The following is a 20330-nucleotide window of genomic DNA, read 5'->3' on the forward strand; positions in this document are numbered from 1 at the left end:
CCTGGCTTTCTAAAGATTTCTTTGAGGACAGTCCATCTAGGAAGAGTCGTATACAGGATGCCCCTGCAGTACAGAATGTTGACCAAACCTCTGATCCACCAATACATACTTATGAAGTGCTAGCTTCTGTGTGACACTAAACCAGTGTCCCAGAGCCTCTGCCCTTAAGACAATTATGGTCAGATTGGGAGATGAAACTAACACAGACAGCCTGGAACAGAACAAATTGTAGTGCTGAAGTGTTGTCTAGAATTAGTAGAGTGCCAGTCATTTATCCTAGTTGCTTAGGGGCTTGGATTCTAGAGCTTTACTTTCTTGACATTTTAAACATAAATGTCAGCATAGAGCAACTTACAATAAAACCCCATGGCACTGTAATTTCGTTCTAAATACTTTTATCCATTCACTAGCTCCTTAGGTTTTTATTTAGGGCCTATACTGTATCATTCCAGGAGGATGATTCTGGCTCTAGGATGGTCTTGAAGATGAATCCATCATGGTCCTTGTGCCTCAGGGAGCTCAAAGTATAGTGTGGGACACCAGAGCGTAATGAGTATCCCATGTGACAAATGCCATTGCAGAGCTAGGCACAGAGGTGTGGGAGCACGAGGAAAGAGAATGCTGAGGTGGCAGCTTGCTTTAGCCATCTCTTTATCACTGACGATCAGCACATCCTTTTTTTTTTTTTTGCGGTACGCGAGCCTCTCACTGTTGTGGCCTCTCCCGTTGCAGAGCACAGGCTCCGGACGCGCAGGCTCAGCGGCCATGGCTCACGGGCCCAGCCGCTCCGCGGCACGTGGGATCTTCCCAGACCGGGGCACGAACCCGTGTCGCCTGCATCGGCACGCGGACTCTCAACCACTGCGCCACCAGGGAAGCCCAGCACATCCTTTTAATGTCTTCGTTTCCTCATCTGGACAATGGGAGGGTAACAGTGCTATTCTCCCAATCACCACCATCCATCCAGGCTTAACAGAGAAATAAATCAGCTCTCAAAAAGAGCAGAGAGAGGGGCTTCCCTGGTGGCGCAGTGGTTAAGAATCCGCCTGCCCATGCAGGCGACATGGGTTCGAGCCCTGGTCTGGGAAGATCCCACATGCCGTGGAGCAACTAAGCCTGTGCGCCACAAGTACTGAGCCTGCGCGTCTGGAGCCTGTGCTCCGCAACGGGAGAGGCCACGATAGTGAGAGGCCCGCGCCCCGCGATGAAGAGTGGCCCCCGCTCGCCGCAACTGGAGAAAGCCCTCGCACAGAAACGAAGACCCAACACAGCCAAAAATAAATAAATTTATTTTAAAAAAAAAAAAGGAGCAGAGAGAGAGAATCAGTCTATAGGAGTTCTTTGCCTCTGTGTGGGCACTTTTCAGATCTGTCTGTGTAATGCAGACCCTACATAGGCTCTGCTACACTTCATCTGTAAGGAAATTTCCACAGGGATATCTATGAGAAAATGGTCCAAGGAATTGCTTCCTATGGGGCCAGCATGTTAATACCCCACTTCAGTTAGAGGAGCCCTCTGTGCTGCTCAGATTGCATCTCTGGTGGTTCACGGAGGGAAGGGGTTGGCCTGCCCTTTGCTTGGTGAGCCCTGTTCACTCAAAAACAGTAGAGATTGAACAGGGGTTTCTGTTTTTCTCTCAAAAGGGATTCAGGATGATATACCAGCCTCCATGACTAAAAGAATTTAATGGCATCTTCCCTGTGTTTGTTGGGTTAATTTATCCTCTCTGTGAAAAGCCATAAGACCTCAAGGGAAAGAGATAAGGAGTCAGTTAGACTGAGGAGAGAGCAAACCCAAGGAACAGAGGGCAGGTCCACAGCAGAGCACACGGGCGAGAGGGAAGGCAGAATGTGGAGAGCCAGTCTGAGCCTGAGACCGAGTTCTCGCACCAAGTATTTAAAAGCTTCCCCGACATTTCTACCTGAGACCTACCCCGCTTGAAACCATTCTCCTTATTTGCTTCCATAAGCTACTTGCCCGTCAGCTTCAGGTCGGTTCCCTAAGTTTTAAAACTTTGGAATAATGGTTTTTCTTCCATGCTGTCTGTGCCCTGCATAAAGTGAATCAGGAACAACAGTAGTTGGCGCATACATCCGGGTCCTCTACTCATCACACTTCCCTGTACCTCTGCCTTGGTGAAGCACAGCTGGGAAGGCAACTAATTTGGAGGGGATGGTGGGGACCTCCTCTGTGCTAGGCACTGTGCTCAGGTGCTACACTTAAATGATTCCCATCCAATTCCCTTAACAAGCCTAGGTACTGAGGCCCCAACTCATCAGAGCTAGAAACAGACAGTCAAGAGATTCGGGAATCATCCAAGTCTATGTAATTAGAGTGGGGTTTACATTTAGAATCTGTTGCTCTCTAAAACTGGCACTAACCTGGTCTGTTTCAAAACCCTAACTCCCATCTGGTACTCAGAGACTTTCTAAAGCTGTCCAAGCTGTCCATTTGGTTCCCCTGAGCTCTCTGTTCCTGCCAAGTAAGTTTCATGACGGCTTCCTCATCTTCATGCCTCTCACGCCATCCTTCAACCTATGACAGACCATCCTGGATACTCAGGGAAAACTCTGCCATTCTAAACCCACCCAGTTTTGTCTGTTTCTCCAAGAACCTCTTCAGCCCACACATTCATTCTAAACGCCTACTAACTCTCAAAAAGCCCATTCATGTTTCCTCACCTGTTTCTCCGTGTATGTGGGAGTCAGGTGTTTTTTGATGCTTCTGTCCATCCCTTTATACGTGCAAATGAATGCCAGCAGCTGACTCTTTACTGGCATGCAGTGCTGTACTTGCTGGTCAGGGCTGACTCCTTTTTTAAACTGCAAACTTTCAAAGGCCCGGAATGCAGTGGCCATTCATAGAATGTCAAGGTTATAGCTGATGATTACAATGATGATGATGATAGAATGTGAACGATATTAGTACTTCCAACATAAATATTGAATATCCAAATATGTTTAGCATCATATTGGGGAAATTATGTTTTAATTCGTGTGACTTTTGTAACTTTAAACATACTATTATAGATCAATAGGTATTAATATATTATACGTAAGTTTCTAATATATACAAACCATTCATCTTATTAAGGAAAAGCACTATAACTCATTTCCCGTAAAATAAAAATGAGATAAGTAAGTTGGATGGAAAGTCTTGACCAGTGGTCTTCCAGAAGGTAGCAGAGTTTAGTTTTCTGATGCCTAGCCCAAAACACCATGACCATGTGACTATCATTCCTAGCTCAGCATCTCTCAGAAAGTGGAGCAATTGGACATCATATATAATCATATGTAATCACATAGCCCTCTGTCACCTAGGACCCCAGGCTTATGAGAAATGTTATGAGAAATAGAGATGCAGCAACTTTACCACTGTCACCAGCCCCTGCAATAGTAAGTAGCGTTGTAGCTAAACATCCAAAACCACCATGCCAGTACCTGCTTTGGAATGGCTTCAGTGGGAAATAGGAGATGAAAGTCCTTAAGAACTGCTTACTTGTTTGTCAGGGAAAAGGAATCATTCCCAGGGAGCTCCCAGGCCCACGCAGAAGAGAACTTTCATGGGTCAGTCTTCACTGAATCTTATTTGCCATGGTCCACATTTTTCAGTCAGTGGAATTGATTAGACTGATGATGATTACTATAAAAATGGCACAGAAGCAAGTGAGCATTAAGAGCAAAGGCATTTTTCTCCTCTGGGTAAAATCAGTTTCAAGATATTCCTGAAAGCCTCTCCAGAATCCTTTCCCCTCAAAGTCCTGACGGCACTCAGTGTGTCTGTTTTGAGATTCTGATACATTTTTGCATTATTATTCATAGACTCCCTTGCCAGAGCAGGAGGGCCCAACTGTTGGAACAATGGGAACTTTTGAATTGATGAGCTCCAAAGATTTGGCATACCAGATGACAGTTTATGATTGGGACCTCTTCAGCTGTGTGCATGAGGTAAGGTGCTCCATTTAGAGCATTCATTTGTAGGTATCGTGCCAATTCTGGATGCAGCCTGTAAATGTTAATATGTGCTGCAATGTGGAAGCCACACGAGGGTTTTTTTTAAATCATTGAGTATATTAATAAAGGCTGTTATAAAGCCTTTAAGTGTTAAAGAAAAATCTTTATGATTTACAGTGAGCTCTGTCTTCCTGAGTATATTAAGCCAATGGCACCTAGTTTATAGTTAACAGATTCAACAAGCCTCATTGAGCCATTAAGATCTTCAAGTTGAAGTTCAAGTTGAATCCTGGTCAGTGACTGTATTCACATTTGCTGACCAGTATCAATTTGTCACGGCAAATGGGGGAGCCAAGTTGGTGTTTTGATTTAAAAACAAAAACATGACGACATTGTTTTCCTCTCTTCTAGCTGGAGCTAATCTATCACACATTTGGAAGGCATCATTTTAAAAAGACCACAGCAAACTTGGATTTGTTCCTCAGGAGGTTTAATGAAATTCAGTTTTGGGTTGTCACTGAGATTTGCCTTTGCTCCCAGCCTAGCAAGCGTGTTCAGCTCTTAAAAAAATTCATTAAGATCGCGGCCCAGTAAGTATCATCCACTTGGAGAGAGAAAAACGTTTTGAGCTGTGTTTTCATTTTGTCCCCTTAGATTACACCTTAAAAAGAAAAGTGAGATATAAGATCTCCTTATGTACTAGGACCAACCAGAGGGGCATAAGAATCACTGAACTCTTGCAAAAGATGTGTTTTGTCTAGCTTTTGTAATACTTGACACCAATATATAAATTAACATCCTGCAGCACCGATGCTCGAGTTAAAATCGTGACCTCTTTTTGCTCTGAACTACTCAGACTTTGTGCCTCCTTCCGCATAAACAACTCCTTCAGCGAAGTTCTGCTGCACAAAATTGTTTGAAAGGCTGGGCGAGTCCAGGGCTAACTCGACACGTTCTTGCCAGTAGAGGGCAGTGGGGACATGCACGTACAACCGTGCATCCAACTCAGCCGGGATAAAATCCATAAAATGCATAAAGGCGAGCTAACCTGGTCCATGAAAATCATCTCCATAAACATCAGAAAAAGCAAGCATCTTATAAATATTCTATTTAACATTACTTCATGGGAGACAATTTATTTACTGCAGAGGCCAGTTAGATTTCTCCCTGAAATGAATTTAATCTTCTCCTGCTATTTAGATATGCCTGACAGCCTCCTGTTTCCTGTTTACTTCCCTGTTTTTGGTATCACCACAATGCTAAAAATAAAATGCTAAATGCGGCTGTGGCTGAGAGACTTCTTTCCTTTCTCAACCCAGGGAGCTCTAGCACTGGAAGGTGGGGAGCACAAGTGACCCCAGCTGGGCAGTTTTCTTGAGCCAAGTAGTTTAGATCCCATACAGAGTCTGATTTCCAGAGCTAAACAAAGAAGCAAACGCTGCTTGACGTTTTACACATATCAGCTTGCCAAATGCCTTGAATTATTTTGCCACAATTTGGGAGTTCAACGGGATACCCAGATCTCTTGGATTCAAATGCTGGTATCTCTTAATTTGGAAAAACTGCCTTTTGAAAGAAAGATTTGGTAAAATGCTGCTTATGAATTTCTGGTTCAGAGTGTAGCCACTTTCCCCCGCAGCCTGAATAGGCTTATCGCAGGGGACAAATGCCTCCATTTACTTGGAAGGAGATGACTGGAAACTGTGACAGCATGTGCTTCCCTGCTAGCAGGAGCACATTCTCTCCTCACCTTAGCCTGGCAGTGCTGAGTGCAACAAGGGAGGAGAGAGGAGGTCTGCAACACAGAAGTGGAAACCAGAAAACCTTTGGGGGCCTAATCCTGCTATTTTACAGGGCAACATAGGAGAAACTCAGGAATTTTTTTTAACGTTTTTGCCTTTCTTATCTCCCTTCCGATTATGGGTGGATTTGGCCTTCGGAATAAATTGGTTTATGTCATTTAACCGCTATTTAAGCTGCGCTGTCCTACACAGTAGAACTCTTCACACAACCCAGCTGGAGAAGATTGTAGACTCAGAAACCAAGATCTACACAAATGAGATCTTAAACCTAGTGGCAGTTGGCATGTTTTATGTGATATTTTTAGAGAACTTCAATATATTCTATTGAAGCTCTTTGACCCACCCAGAACTTTGTGAAGTTGGGGGTCCAAATGTTATCCTCGCCTTTTACAGGTGAGGAGACTGAGGCAGAGAGAAATTTCGTGACTTACCTAAGGTGATAAAGTTAGTTGGTAACCAGAGCAGTGAGCAGAAAGGCAGCCCTGCAGTCCTGCGTGTACTTTCATGATAGCACAGACAGGACAAAGGCAAACGTCCATGACCAGCCTTGCTGCCTTTAGTCCAGGGACTCTGAAGTTGCTCTCAGCCCCTGACCTGAGAGCCACCGCACCAGCCCATCGAAGGCCCCGCTTGCTTCCTCAGTGGTGCATGAGACACACCATATCTTCTCTAAATCTGTTTTCCCATTTCCACACAGACCATTTATGAATCACTCTGCAAGGAGTACCCAGGCAGCAAATGCAACAATTTAATTAGCCTTTTGCGAAAATGCTAATCCAAAGAAGATTTAATTATGATGTAGTCAACTTAGATAACCATACTGATGTGTGGTAAAGGATTTGCGCTCCTTGAAAAATGAATTCTTCTTTCCCTTTGCAAGGAGCTGGTAAAAAGAAGTCGAAGATTCCTTTTTTTTTTTTTTTTTTTTTTCTTTTTTTAAGTTAAACCAAGTACCTGGGCTAAATATTGCATTCTAATAAGAACCTTTGGTCTTGTTCCACAATATTCTTCTTCCCAAATATATATTCATAAAAGCTAATAATGGCATAAATACAGATTCAAAATGATCAGCTTCATCGACATTGGTAAAACAGACAACGTACGGTCATTTTTTGGTCAGTTGTTTAGGTTATTAGCTATATAGGGATCATGATTTGTAAGTTGACATTTTTCAACAAATTAGAAGCATTTGCACGGCAGGTAGAAGCCCTGGCGGCTGCAGCAGTGTGATTTTCCTTAGTTCCCTCTCATGCTGCCAGAGCCTGAGATGTCCAGCTTCAGCCTGAAAGTCTGGAAGTCTCCAAGGACATTTTGCTTTCTCTCCTCCTAGCCCATGAGATGTTTCCCTCCAGGTCCAACAAGGCTTTTAGCAAGCTTTGGGATTACAATAGCAATCCCTAGGGTAGATGTCTTGAACTTCCTCCTCAAAACCTGAACCTAGATGGCCCAAACCATCACCTTTTTAAAATTACAGTGAGAAATCAAACAGCAGAGCACGGTCACCCAAGTGGAACTTACACAGAGCATTAAATCTGTCATTGCCTGCTCTCATAAAGGAGTCCTGCCGAATATTAATGACCATCAGAAAATAGAACTCTAACTTTTTTTTATCTCACTCAAAAGTGGCATTTTACTCCAGTATGTGCCTCTTGTGTTTCAGCTGTAAGGAGTACAAGAATCTGAATTCCTTTTTTGCCATCGTCATGGGACTAAGCAATGTTGCTGTGAGCCGCTTGGCACTAACATGGGAGGTAAGCTTCAGCTGAGATCCAGCTGCGAATTTGCCTTAAGAGTCAAAACACAGGCTCACCAGTGAGCCTTTTTTTATAGAAATATCACTCATGCTTGTATAACAGTGGGAAAGGTGGGACACTTTGAGGGGGGTGACCTGTCTCCTTTTGCCTCAGAGTGTGAATTTTAAAAGGCATTGTCCTTCTTTAGAGGGGGGAGGGGATGAAGGGGGGGGTGTCTCAGCTTCCTGAACTATACAATGTAAATAATAATAAGTCTAGTTCCTAGGTATAGCATTGCTTGGATGACTTCATCTTGCTCATAGATCCTATTGTTCTCTGAAATGTCTGCTTCTTGCTTTTTAAATAAGCCTTATCTGTAATTAAGAGAGGACAGAAGATCCATTTTTATCCCAGTAGTTATTTTGCTCCTGGGAGAATTAACCAGAAGGCCAACTGTTTGGCCCAGCTGAGAGCCAAGTATCTCCTAACTACCTAGCAGACCTCTCTGTGTATGGAGGAGTAACAGTTGGGTAGAATTCGGTTTGGTGCAAAAGTTATGCAGGTGTGTTGTGAATTTCTGTAGCAAATACAATTAATGGTTTGTCGATAGTTGGTTATTTGTGCTAGAGAACAGCTTCTTGTTTCATTAGCTAAGTACTCAAAATATGCCTGACCCCTTACATGTGGTATGTAGTCAAAGAAATATTAATCTCTAATAGAACATACACACGAAAATAGACTCTTTCTAAAAATAAAAAAGTATGTGTAAGTGGGACACAAAAAGAGAGCAAGGAGTAGGTAACACAGATCTTAATTTGCAATGATGCTGTAAAAAGGCACCAAAGGCAGCTGTTTGCACCTCTAAATGTTTTCCTTGAAACATTTTCTTCCCTACTTCCCTCTTGAAACTTTTCTCTCTCTGTTCCTCCTCAATGTTTCCACTGTTTATAGGACAGGTCCTCACAGGTCCTTCTGTCTTGGGTTTCTCTGAAAATTCCCAGCAGATGCTGCACTCAGCAGCTCATCCCCTGAATATAGGAATGAGGGAATTGGTAAGGCCTGCATGCCATTTGGCTGAGTCATCTTCCAGCTAGTAAAAGTTAGTGCTGCCAATAAATCTAAGCAATGAAGCCAGGGTGCAAGCCTCCCCTTCTTGTAGCCCACAGCTCGTGGAATCTTTGGAGATCTAGGGTTCGCTCTCAGAGAGTCTGCTTTCCCCAACTTGTTTCCAGCTTTTACCTCTCTCACGGAGTCCTGATGATTTGGCTGGGAAAATCAAAGAAGGTATAAAGCCTCATGGGGTCCGGGAAGGCCAGGTATAGGTGCACGTAACAGCAGCTAGACATTAAGTCTGTAGCATGGGGGGAACACTCTCAGAATCCCCTTTCCTGGTCTAAAGAGAGAAATAGGAGGCTGCTTAGGGGGACAGGCAGCAAAGGGAGATAGTTTATTGGCCAGTCCTTCATTCCACAGGGAGAGGAAGGAGCACATCAGCCTGTGAGCTTGTGTTTCCATCCTTGCATTTTGCTGAAAAGAGGAGAGTCACCTTTCATCATTTATAAGCCTTTATCTCTTAAGGTGAAATGTAATTGGATCATTCTGTAGGAAGAGCTTTCATTCTTAAGCGTCTTTGATTTGGGTTTGTCTGCCTGGACTTTGCCAAGACCCTCCCATGTGCTTCCCACTCGAAAACAGTGAGTGGTAGGATAGCAACAGGAGTAAGGTGAGAAACAGGGCCTGCCCTCTGGGAACTAGAAAACATGTGTGAGAGAGTCAATGAACAAAACAGAAAATAGAGTGAAGCCACGGGGCAAAGGGGATGGTCCAGCATAGAGGGGAAAGACCCATCTGAGATAAAGCCAGTGGGAGTAAGAACCCAGAGCCGAGTCTCTCGGCCTCAGTGGTGTTGACACTTCAGGAAGGATCATTCTTTGTTGTACGGGGGTTGGGGGGGGGGGGTTGTCCTGCGCCATGTAGGAGGCTTAGCAGCACCCCTGGCCTCAATCTACTGTATACCAGTAGTGCCTCTCCCTCCATCCACCTTTCCAGTTGTGACAACAGGAAGGGTCTGTAGACATCACCAAATATCCCTGGGTGTGGGTACAAAACTGCCCGCAGTTGAGAACCCCTGCTCCGAAAGCGTGGGATGTGGATAGGTAATAGTATTAAGCCCCACATGGTTTTTTGTTTGTTTTTTTTTGTGGTACGCGGGCCTCGCACTGTTGTGGCCTCTCCCGTTGCGGAGCACAGGCTCCGGGCGCACAGGCTCAGAGGCCATGGCTCACGGGCCCAGCAGCTCTGCGGCATGTGGGATCTTCCCAGACCGGGGCACGAACCCGTGTCCCCTGCATCGGCAGGCGGATTCTCAACCACTGCGCCACCAGGGAAGCCCAAGCTCCACATGTTTTATGACCATATGCACTCCGGCTTTTGACCCAAAAGTCAGCTAAGCACAGAAAGAGGACTAGAGTTCTAGATCTAACCAAAAATGTCGTTCGCTCCTAATTTTATAAATTGTCTGCGTTCACGGAAAGCTATCGCCTAGCATGGTGATTTGGACACTCCGTGGAGCCTGAGATCCTTGGATCCCTTGAGGCCCATGCCAGGCTTCATCCCTTTGAACTTTTCCAGCTAAACAAGGATATCAGGTTTCCCTGAAACCCAACCTGAAAAGAGGCACTAAGACGATGAGTTTAGCGATTATAAGGAGACCAGTTCCTAGAAACAAAATAAGATGGTTTACAGTGTTTCAATGGGAATATGACAAACCCATTCGGAGAAGAGAGAAAAAGAAGAGAGAGGAGCTTTTGGGTGGATCGCAGAGGCCTGATGGGGTGAGTCAGTTGTTGATGGTAGACTTCACTGCGTGAAGCAGAGCAGAGCGGGGCATTCAAGGGCCAGGACTTGGTCAGCACTTCCACGGTCTTGGGATGGGGGAACATCACGCTGCTATGTCTTGGTGTGACCCCGTTAGAAGAGAACAGTTCAGCTTTACTATAAGCACAGGACCTAAGCAAAGTGAGAACCAATAGATTGAAAGATTCATCATCATTGACCTATGGTGTAAATGTGTGGCATTGAATCATATGCCAAAATAGAACCCTGAGAAATTACTAAATTGATAGAACTATCTATTTTTGTATTATAGCAAGGCAGAGAAATCCTGTGGGAGAAATGCTTGTGTAGGAAAGCATAGCGCATATGATAGAGGCAATAGAAAAGGAGGCAAGGGCTTCCCTGGTGGCGCAGTGGTTGAGAGTCCGCCTGCCGATGCAGGGGACACGGGTTCGTGCCCTGGTCCGGGAAGATCCCACATGCCGCGGAGCGGCTGGGCCCATGAGCCATGGCCGCTGAGCCTGCGCGTCCGGAGCCTGTGCTCCGCAACGGGAGAGGCCACAACAGTGAGAGGCCCGCGTACCGCAAAAAAAAAAAAAAAGAAAGAAAGAAAAGGAGGCAGGAGATGGGAATTACAGAGGCTCTGATCATCATCAGCTGTGTGATTTTGGCATGTCATTTAAGCTATGAGGTTTAATTTCTTCCATCTATAACACACAGGTTTAACCTAGTCAAGTAAATATGTATTGAGCACTTACTATGTACCTGACACTCTTTTAGGCCCTCAGGATATAGCAAGAAACAAAACTGATAAAAATCCCTGTTCTCTTGTAGCTTACGTTGTAAAGGAGGAGGGTTGAACCTAGGTAGTTTCTAAAACTGTTAATCCTAATATTCTCTGGTCTAAATTCCTACTTGTGGGAATGCGAGAGTTGAAAACAGTGGAGGGTTAATGCCAAACCACTTGTAGTCTGGGAATGCAGCCCTCTTTATGAATAACCCATTTCAGAAAACATTATAAAAGCAGTTAAGACCGAAGCATCCACAGTTAGTTTTGGTTCAACTAGGTTAAGACTTTTAAAAGACGAGTTCTCTAAGATTATCCTCAAATGACAAGACAGATTACAGTCTGGCCTGTCTTAGAGATGTTTGATTAAGAGCCAAAAGTAATAAATTTCCCCTAGAAATGGTGACACATGATACATATCTAGATATTGAATCTGACATGAGTGTGGCATTTTCATTTCATTAACAGAAACTGCCAAGCAAGTTCAAGAAGTTCTATGCGGAGTTTGAAAGTTTAATGGTAAGTGACAGTGGCTCCTTTATTCTGTTCACTGTCTGCATTAATCCAATTTCTGATTAGCTGAATTGAAGTTCTCATTTCGGAAATTTTATCTGTCCTTGTATGACTTTAAGAAGTTTATGATCCCATTTTAGTGCTGCTAAAACAAGCAGGTCCGACTAATGAATGGCGCCCTCAGGTACTAACTTAAAGAGGACTTATGTCCCACATAAGGTCAATTTGTGTAACTAAGAAAGGAAAGTGTAATGGGATCCTTTCCATCTAGCACAGGTTGGCTAGGGATTGGAAGCTGCATTTTCCTCGGCTTGCCAAAATTATTTTTCCCCATTGGCCGGGAGGTGTTGACGGACAGAAAAGGAGTGAGTGGGACTTGGCAGGAGTGATGGAGGGTTTCAGAGAAGGCAAGTCGGGACTGGCTATGCAAGGCAGGTAGGAGGGTGAGCTGGGCTCCCAGGAAGGAGGCTGTGCTTCAGGAGGAGGGGAATCTCGCAGCTGGGGGGTTGTTTTACATTTCATACAGGCTCTCAAAGGGAATCTCTCCCCTGGATCCCTAGAGGCATATCTCCCTTTCAACGAAAAAAGGAAACAAAAAGTAAATTGTTTTCATGTGATACAGGAAAAGTTGTCAACTTGTTTAACTAAAGCCACCTTTCTTTCGTAGCTACACTCGATTCAAAACTCCCTGACTGGGAGATGACAAGGCTGGATGTGTTGGGAGGTAGAGGGGGTGGTGCACGGGGTGGTGCACGTGTCCCTAGTCATTAACCAGGATCTCTCTGTTTCTCTAAAGGATCCCTCAAGAAACCACAGGGCCTACAGGCTGACGGTAGCCAAGCTGGACCCTCCTCTCATCCCCTTCATGCCTTTGCTCATTAAAGGTAATTCCAAGGAAATGCACAGGCCAAGTCAGTGGTGAGTGTGTGGAGAAGAAAATGAACAGGAGCCTAATCAGATTGACCTCCTTGGGAAGAAGGAGGCCATCTTTCCACCTTCCTCATCATCGCCTCTCAGCCCTGACATTTCTGAAAGGGTTGGAAAGATTACTGGAGGGGCAGGGATCTGTGTGTGGTTTGAAAGACTTGATAGTGCAACAGAGGGTTCGTTTGGAAATTTTACTAAGCTCAGGGAGAGTGCTTTGGAAACTTAATCGTTCCTTTTATGTTAGGTGTTTATCGGCTTTTTGCAACTGCAGTGTCAGGCAAATCCTCCAACATAATCTAATGGTGCTATTCTGGTTTCTTAGTATGACATATTTCTGTTAGTGATTCAAATGTGACTTTTATTTCTTTGCAGATATGACATTTACTCATGAGGGAAACAAGACATTCATTGACAATCTAGTAAACTTTGAAAAAATGGTACGTATGGTATAACCTTAACCATGATGTTTTTTAAAAATAAAATTTGCATTTGTACTAATAAAGGAAATAATTTCCATATATGCTGCCATGTTGAAAAGCTAGTTACACATAAAGGAGCTGTGAAATATTCAGTTCAAATTGGCTACCTCTTTTAGTCTGTCAGTTCTCTTTTGTGAAATTGAATAGTATTTGTGCTGCGGCTCACAGCAGCGGCTAGCTTTTATGCTGTGTGCTTCGTCCTTAGCTGCCTGTTGCTAAAATGCACGAATGTTCCAGAGTGACTTCCATGTTGTTGTTTTGTTGTAAGGTTTGTGGAGCTAGACTGCCCCAGGATGCCTTTGCAATGTTTATCTGCTGAGGCTGACTTTAGTGCATGTAGGTAAAAGGCAACTCTACAGAGAATCTTTATTATACAATAGTCATCTGAGTGTGTATTGCTTATTCCAGTAAAGTTCACCCAAGTTCAGAGTGGGAACTTGAAAATCTTCAAAACCAAAACCAAATTTTTTTAAGTAACAGTTGTGGAGAACTGGCACATAGTCACTATTTTCTAGCCTCCCATCTTCTGTGAAGCAATAAGGCAGGTCTTGCCAAAGCCTTTCTTTAGTGATATAGTACATGTTCACGGAATGGTCCATTTTCTTCTAAATCCTTTGGCTGCAGACCGCATGGATGGGGTGGTAGGGTGTTATCTCTGTGTGGGTGAGAATGTGCCCGGGGTTCGCTTTGCGGTGATGGACGTGGCGCTACAGGAAAAGCTCGGAGTTCAGGAGACACAAGGCTCAGTTCTCAGCTTCATCACTTTGTAGCTTGTCCCTTAAGTTCTCCGTGGGTCAATTTCCCCAACAGAAAATGGGGATTGTGGTCACACCATCTACCCCTGGGGATTATTGGTGGGTCCAGAGTATTTAAGGCTTCCTGTAAGCCATACAGCGGCACGTTGTAAACATTCTTATCAGAAAACTATTCTAATTGTTTCCCGAAATCCAGCTACTATGTGTGACTCCAGAATTCGAAACATCCCACAGTCATCCTGTAAGGATCATACCATTCAACTTTGGGGATGAGCATATTACAAAGCCCAGCCTGGTAAAGAACTGCAGCAAGTGCTGAGCACTATGTCCAGTGTCTTAAGTTTCTTAGGAAATAGCACATGAGTCCACACTCCTCAAAGACACCCTGTACTAGGGGGCAAATATTTCTCAGCAGTCTTCTCCTCTACCCCGCACACCAAGGGTAGGGTAGGAACATCTCTATTACTGTGTTGGTTTAATCATTCTATGATCAAAGTAAAAACATTCTTTGCTCACTCATTAGCATGGAGAATTAAACATATATTTCCCTGATTTCTCAAAAGAAAACTTGTCCAGAAACGAAAGATTTAGCAAACAGGTAAAGAACCTTCCAGATCACTTAGGCAGAAATACAGACCAAGGGGTGGCTAAGCCAACCATCTGACTGTAAAATATACACGTGCACAGAGGCACAGAAGTCAGAGTTTCCTAAAGAGTTGACTGAGCTTTAGAACTTTTGATTGCTAAAGCTAACTAAACAGAACAAGAACAGCAAAAATATCTGTCAAGGAGGATGAAAGCTGTTTTATCTGGGTTTTTAGATCTTGGTGTGTCTCATCCATAACCTGGGAAGGAAGAGTCGAGATCGTATTTAGTGGATGTTAAGGGAGTTCCCCTTCCCTGTTTCTGTACTTCGTGCCCACAGCAGCGGATTCTGACCTACCTGTCAGTGAGGAGAGAGGTCCTTCACATCCTGCTCTGAGAAAGTCCACTTTCGATTGAAAGCAACTGTAGAGCTAAGACAGCAGTTCAGCTGCAACAATGGCAACCTAAGTTAGCCATGGCTTAAGCAAGATAAGTCTACCTTTCTCACTTACTGTCCAAGTATGGAAGCTCTGCTCCAGGAAGCAGTCAGGGTTCCAGCCTTCTCCTGTCTTGCCATTTCACCATCCACATGGTCCAAGATGGTGGACCACCACCACTCCCATTTCAGCTACAGGGAAGGGAAAAGGAAAAATGTGAAGACCTGCTTCTTCCATGTAAGGATGTGACCTGGAATCACACTCACCCCTTGGCTCACATTTTATTGGCCAGAATAAACTTAGTCCCATGAAAAGAAAGTTAGAATATGTAGTCCTTATTTTGGGTATCTATGTGCCCCACTCAAAATTAGGGGGTTCTATCACTATGAAAGAAAAGGAGAGACAGGATACTGAAAGAATACTGTTAGTTCTCTGCTCCAGCAGTGATCAATTTTACTTCATTTGATAAATCAAACCATGAGAAAGTTGGATTTTACAGTTACCCTTCCATGAGTTAGGTATTACTGCAAAATGAACTGGAATTTCAAAAAGATTTGATTATGTTCTTTAAACCGGGCTTAGACCACCTGGCACTTGTTGCCAACTTTCCAACCTTTTCTCCCCATAAACTAGCCCACCCCTGCCCCCATACCACCACCACTTACAACTCCCACTAGTGGCTGGTGTTATTACTGCATTCCTGGGGAAGGATGTGTCTGTCTCCCTTTTCAGGTTCGTGTCCCTGCAGCTTCCCAGTCATTCATCATGCTCACCAAGGTGGTAAGCAGAGCTGGCAGCCTTTGTGGGGCTGATAGGCTGTATCCTCTGAGGGAGCCCCTGCCAGGGGCAGAAGTCACCAGGGTAGTCGGGAACACAAATGTCTTTTCTTGGTGGCAACATTGCACAGTCACAGTGAACTACCATGCCAACCCTAAGTATTTTTATTTTGAACCTCTTCACCCTTGAGGTATGAAATGAGGATTAGAGAATTTGTTGCATATTGGTTTTCAGGATTTATGAGTATGAACAAAAGCGAATTCACTCTATGATCCTTATGCCAAAAAAAAAAAAAAAAAAAAAGCAGACATTCTTTCCTTTGGGGGGAACATAAAGGAATATTCAAAAAAATGTTTGAATAAAGCCCTTTGTAGCTTTCTATGGCATACATGAATATTTATAACATTTAGGAAGTAGACTAGCAATGGATCAGAGGATAATATGCTGGCCGGCTGCCACTACCCCAGGCTGCATGAAGCATGCTGATAGCCACAGTTGCTGCTGTATTAGGAGATTGGTTCTATTTCAGACACACCCATATTTAGGTGGGTTTATTTATGAATATTATTTTAAGATAGTCATTTTATTTGGAAAGAGAAGCCTAAGGCAAACTTCTATACTTCTGGAAACAGTAATAGAAGCTAATTCATAAAGGAAGAGAAATGTTTTGAGCCCTTATATTTCTGTATCACTAATCATGCCGTTACATTATTAGCAACAATTTGTCTTCTATCATCAATAACATTAGTACAAGATTCACAGTGAGAGCACTGGACTTATATCAAGCTATGGAAAAAAGAATCTCCAAATAAAAATCTTTAAGTGTTCAAATCCACCCAATTCTCAGAACTTTCCAACACAATAGAAAGCTACCAAAGGACTTTGAAAGTTTACTTCTTTATATAGAATACATGAACTGGGCTAAATGCAGATTTTCCAAAGGGTATGTTTTTTCAAAGCAATTAAATATGTGTAGAGTGTCTAGGCAAAGAATTTTGCTAGGAAATATAAGGAAATCCAAAAAGTAGTCCTTGGCTTTTAGGAGATTATATGCAGTTAAGAAAATAAAACAAACACATGAAGTATTAAAAATCAATAAAGGGTATAAACTAGTTCAAAACTAGTGCAAAACAGTCATAAAAGAGACTTCAAAATAGAGAAAAGACAGTCTCAACAGCAAGTTGTGTTAGGAAAGCGGGGCAACCACATAGAAATCAATGAAGTTAGAAGACTCCCTCACACCATACAGAAAAGTAAATTCAAAATGGCTAAAAGACTTAAATATAAGGCATGACACCATAAAATTCCTAGAAGAGAACATAGGCAAAACATTCTCTGACATAAATCGCAGCAATATTTTCTTAGGTCAGTCTCCCCAGGCAATAGAAAAAGCAAAAATAAACAAATGGGACATAATCAAACTTATAACATTTTGCCCAGCAAAGGAAACCATAAACAAAATGAAAAGACAACTTATGGAATGGGAGAAAATACTTGTAAATGATGCAAACGACAAGGGCTTAATTTCCAAAATATACAAACCACTCATACAACTGAATAACCAAAAAACCACCTGATCAAAACATGGGCAGAAGACCTAAATAGATGTTTCTCCAAGAAAGACATACAGATGGCTAACAAGCACATGAAAAGATGCTCAACATCACTAATTATTAGAGAAATGCAAATCAAAACTACAATGAGGTACCACCTCACACTGGTCAGAATGGCCATCATCAAAAAGTCTACAAATAAATGCTGGAGAGGGTGTGGAGAAGAGGGAACCCTTCTACTGTTGGTGGGAATGTAAATTTGTACAACCACTATGGAGAACAGTATGGAGGTTCCTTATAAAACTAAAAATAGCGCTACCATATATTCCAGCAATCCCACTTCTGGGCATATATCCAGAAAAGATGAACACTCTGATTAGAAGAGATACACGCACCCCGGTGTTCATAGCAGCACTATTTACAATAGCAAAAACATGGAGGCAACCTAAATGTCCACTGACAGATAAATGGATAAAGCAGATGTGGTATATATAGATACATAAAATATTATATATATATATCTATATAAATAGAATATTACTCAGTCATAAAAAAGAATAAATTAATGCCATTTGCAGCAACATGGATGGACCTAGAGATTATCATACTAAGTGAAGCCAGACAAATATCATATATCACTTATATATGGGATATAAAAAAATGATACAAATGAACTTATTTACAAAACAGAAACAGACTCACAGACATAGAAAACAAACATGGTTACCAATGGGGAAGCAGGGTTGGGGGAGGGATAAATTGGGAGTCTGGGATTAACAGATGCACACTACTGTATATAAAAAAGATAAACAACAAAGATTTACTGCATAGCACAGGGAATTATATTCAATATCTTGTAATAAACTGTAGTTGAAAAAAGAATATAGATATTTACATATATATATGCATAACCAAATCACTTTGCTGTACACCTGAAACAAACGCAACATTGTAAATCAACTATACTTCAATTTTTTTAAAAAATGTAAAAATGCAGAGAGGTAACTTCCTGTATCAGAGGAAAATAAAACCATGTTAAATATAATATAATCAAATCCAGACTTGTTACCCTGAGTACCCATACGGCCTCATCTCACACTTCATCTACGCTGTATTCAGTCCAAGTTGGTGAGACCAACCTTCTTTCTTTTCCTTTCTGCCTCAGGGCCTTTGCACTAGCTGTTACCTTTGCCCAAAATTGTCTTCCTTCAGTCTTCACCAGTCTGACACTTTCACATCATTCAGGTCTCAGCTCATGTGTCCCTCCTCCAAGTGGTCTTCCCTGACCATCCTTCAAATATTCTTCTACCATCCACACCTTGCCAGACAGCTGGATTTCAACAGACAACCTTGCTTTGACAGCTGGTTTCACATTCTAAGATGATCTTTATTGCCTCTTCATTGCCTGTCTTCTCCACTAGAATGTAAATGTCCTAGACCAAGTATCTTATCCATTTGGTTTCTCTAGCACACAAAAAGCTGTCTGGCATATCATAAGTATGCAAGAAATACTTAAGTATTTGTTGAGTAAAAGCATAACCCAGTTATAGTCCGGTGTTGGACTTAGTGAGATAGGACAGTACGCTAAAGCATTTATAAAGGAATTTATGTAACAAAGATTTAATCCAAAAGCATTTTCTATTTTATTAGAAAATCTGATTAAGCAGAATGTCCCAAGCATTTTATGTTACCGATACCTTATGCAAAATGGCTCCCTTAGCGTTCTGTTCCTCACTGGACACTATTCTGTCCACCCTCCTCCCTGTGGTGCTAACTGTGTCAGTCCTTCAGTGTCCTTCCCTGCGTGCTGACATGCACAATATTCTGCGAGCGCCTGCACAGACACCTGAGCTGCCATGTCCCCATGGCCATCGTATGTACAATATACCATGAGCATCATGCCTGTTACATGCTTGTATCTGTATGTCACTCACCTCTTGGATATTAAAGATCCATAGGGGCTTCCCTGGTGGTGCAGTGGTTGAGAATCCGCCTGCCAATGCAGGGGCCACGGGTTCGTGCCCTGGTCCGGGAAGATCCCACATGCCGCGGAGCGGCTAGGCCCGTGAGCCATGGCCGCTGGGCCTGCGCGTCCGGAGCCTGTGCTCTGCAACGGGAGAGGCCACGACAGTGAGAGGCCCGCGTACCACAAAAAAAAAAAAAAAAAAAAAAAAGATCCATAGGACAGGACAGGGGCCAGGGTTCTTCCTCAGGGATACATACGGTGAAGACTGGCTCAGCTCCTGGGCCATTTTATCTTTTATCTCTGGTCCTCACCTTGCATTTAATTCCACTTGGTTGCTGTCATAGGCACAGTCTTTGCAGGTGAGAGACAGATATATTTCTAGATACACATGTGGGAAAAAATTCTTGTCCCAAATATATGAGGGTCTGAGTGAAATAACCAGAATGGTGTGAATGTGGTTTTATACATGATAAGCAAGGAGTAGTTGACTGAGATCCTAGGTTTGATAGGCATATGGACAGGGGCAGAATCCAATGAGTAGGGGAAGAAAGAAGAAAAGAAAAAGCAATTTACAAACATTAAGAACAAGGAGGGAGGGCTTCCCTGGTGGCGCAGTGGTTGAGAGTCCGCCTGCCGATGCAGGAGACACGGGTTCGTGCCCTGGTCCGGGAGGATCCCACATGCCGCGGAGCAACTAAGCCCGTGAGCCATGGCCGCTGAGCCTGCGCGTCCGGAGCCTGTGCTCCGCGACGGGAGAGGCCACAACAGTGAGAGGCCCGCATACCGCAAAAAAAAAAAAAAAAAAAAAAAGAAGAACTAGGAAGGAAAGACAAAAACCTCTGAGGGCAGGCGTTTAGAAGACGCCTGACATGTGGGAGCACCTTCTCAAGGGACTTGGAGCAGAGAGAGAGCACGTGGCCTAAGAAGAGGCAGGCTGCTCTGGCAGCTGGCTGTACATAGGTGGTTGGGAGAGGAACAGTGCACAGTGGTGTTGCCTAGAGAGCCTGCTGGCCTGAACTTGAAAAACAGACATAAAAGTCCACTCCTCAGGCTTCCCTGGTGGCACAGTGGTTAGGAGTCCGCCTGCCGATGCAGGGGACACGGGTTCGTGCCCCGGTCCGGGAAGATCCCACATGCCGCGGAGCGACTAGTCCCGTGAGCCATGGCCGCTGAGCCTGCGTGTCTGGAGCCTGTGCTCCGCAACAGGAGAGGCCACAACAGTGACAGG

General features: G+C 43.5%; 1 protein-coding gene across 5 annotated transcripts in view; it reads left to right on the forward strand.

Annotated features, from left to right (window-relative positions):
• The window catches only part of RAPGEF4 (Rap guanine nucleotide exchange factor 4), a 318384-nt gene that overhangs the window by 288510 nt on the left and 9544 nt on the right, over positions 1–20330 (forward strand). For all 5 annotated transcript variants that reach the window (XM_067026319.1, XM_059055418.2, XM_067026317.1 and 2 more), the window contains 6 exons: positions 3822–3947; positions 4365–4543; positions 7416–7506; positions 11579–11629; positions 12420–12507; positions 12923–12987. In XM_067026319.1, coding sequence (XP_066882420.1) covers positions 3822–3947; positions 4365–4543; positions 7416–7506; positions 11579–11629; positions 12420–12507; positions 12923–12987 — 600 coding nt within the window. The remainder of the gene's footprint in view (positions 1–3821; positions 3948–4364; positions 4544–7415; positions 7507–11578; positions 11630–12419; positions 12508–12922; positions 12988–20330) is intronic.

Source organism: Kogia breviceps, chromosome 2 (assembly GCF_026419965.1).
Source record: "Kogia breviceps isolate mKogBre1 chromosome 2, mKogBre1 haplotype 1, whole genome shotgun sequence".
NCBI classification, from domain to species: domain Eukaryota; kingdom Metazoa; phylum Chordata; class Mammalia; order Artiodactyla; family Physeteridae; genus Kogia; species Kogia breviceps.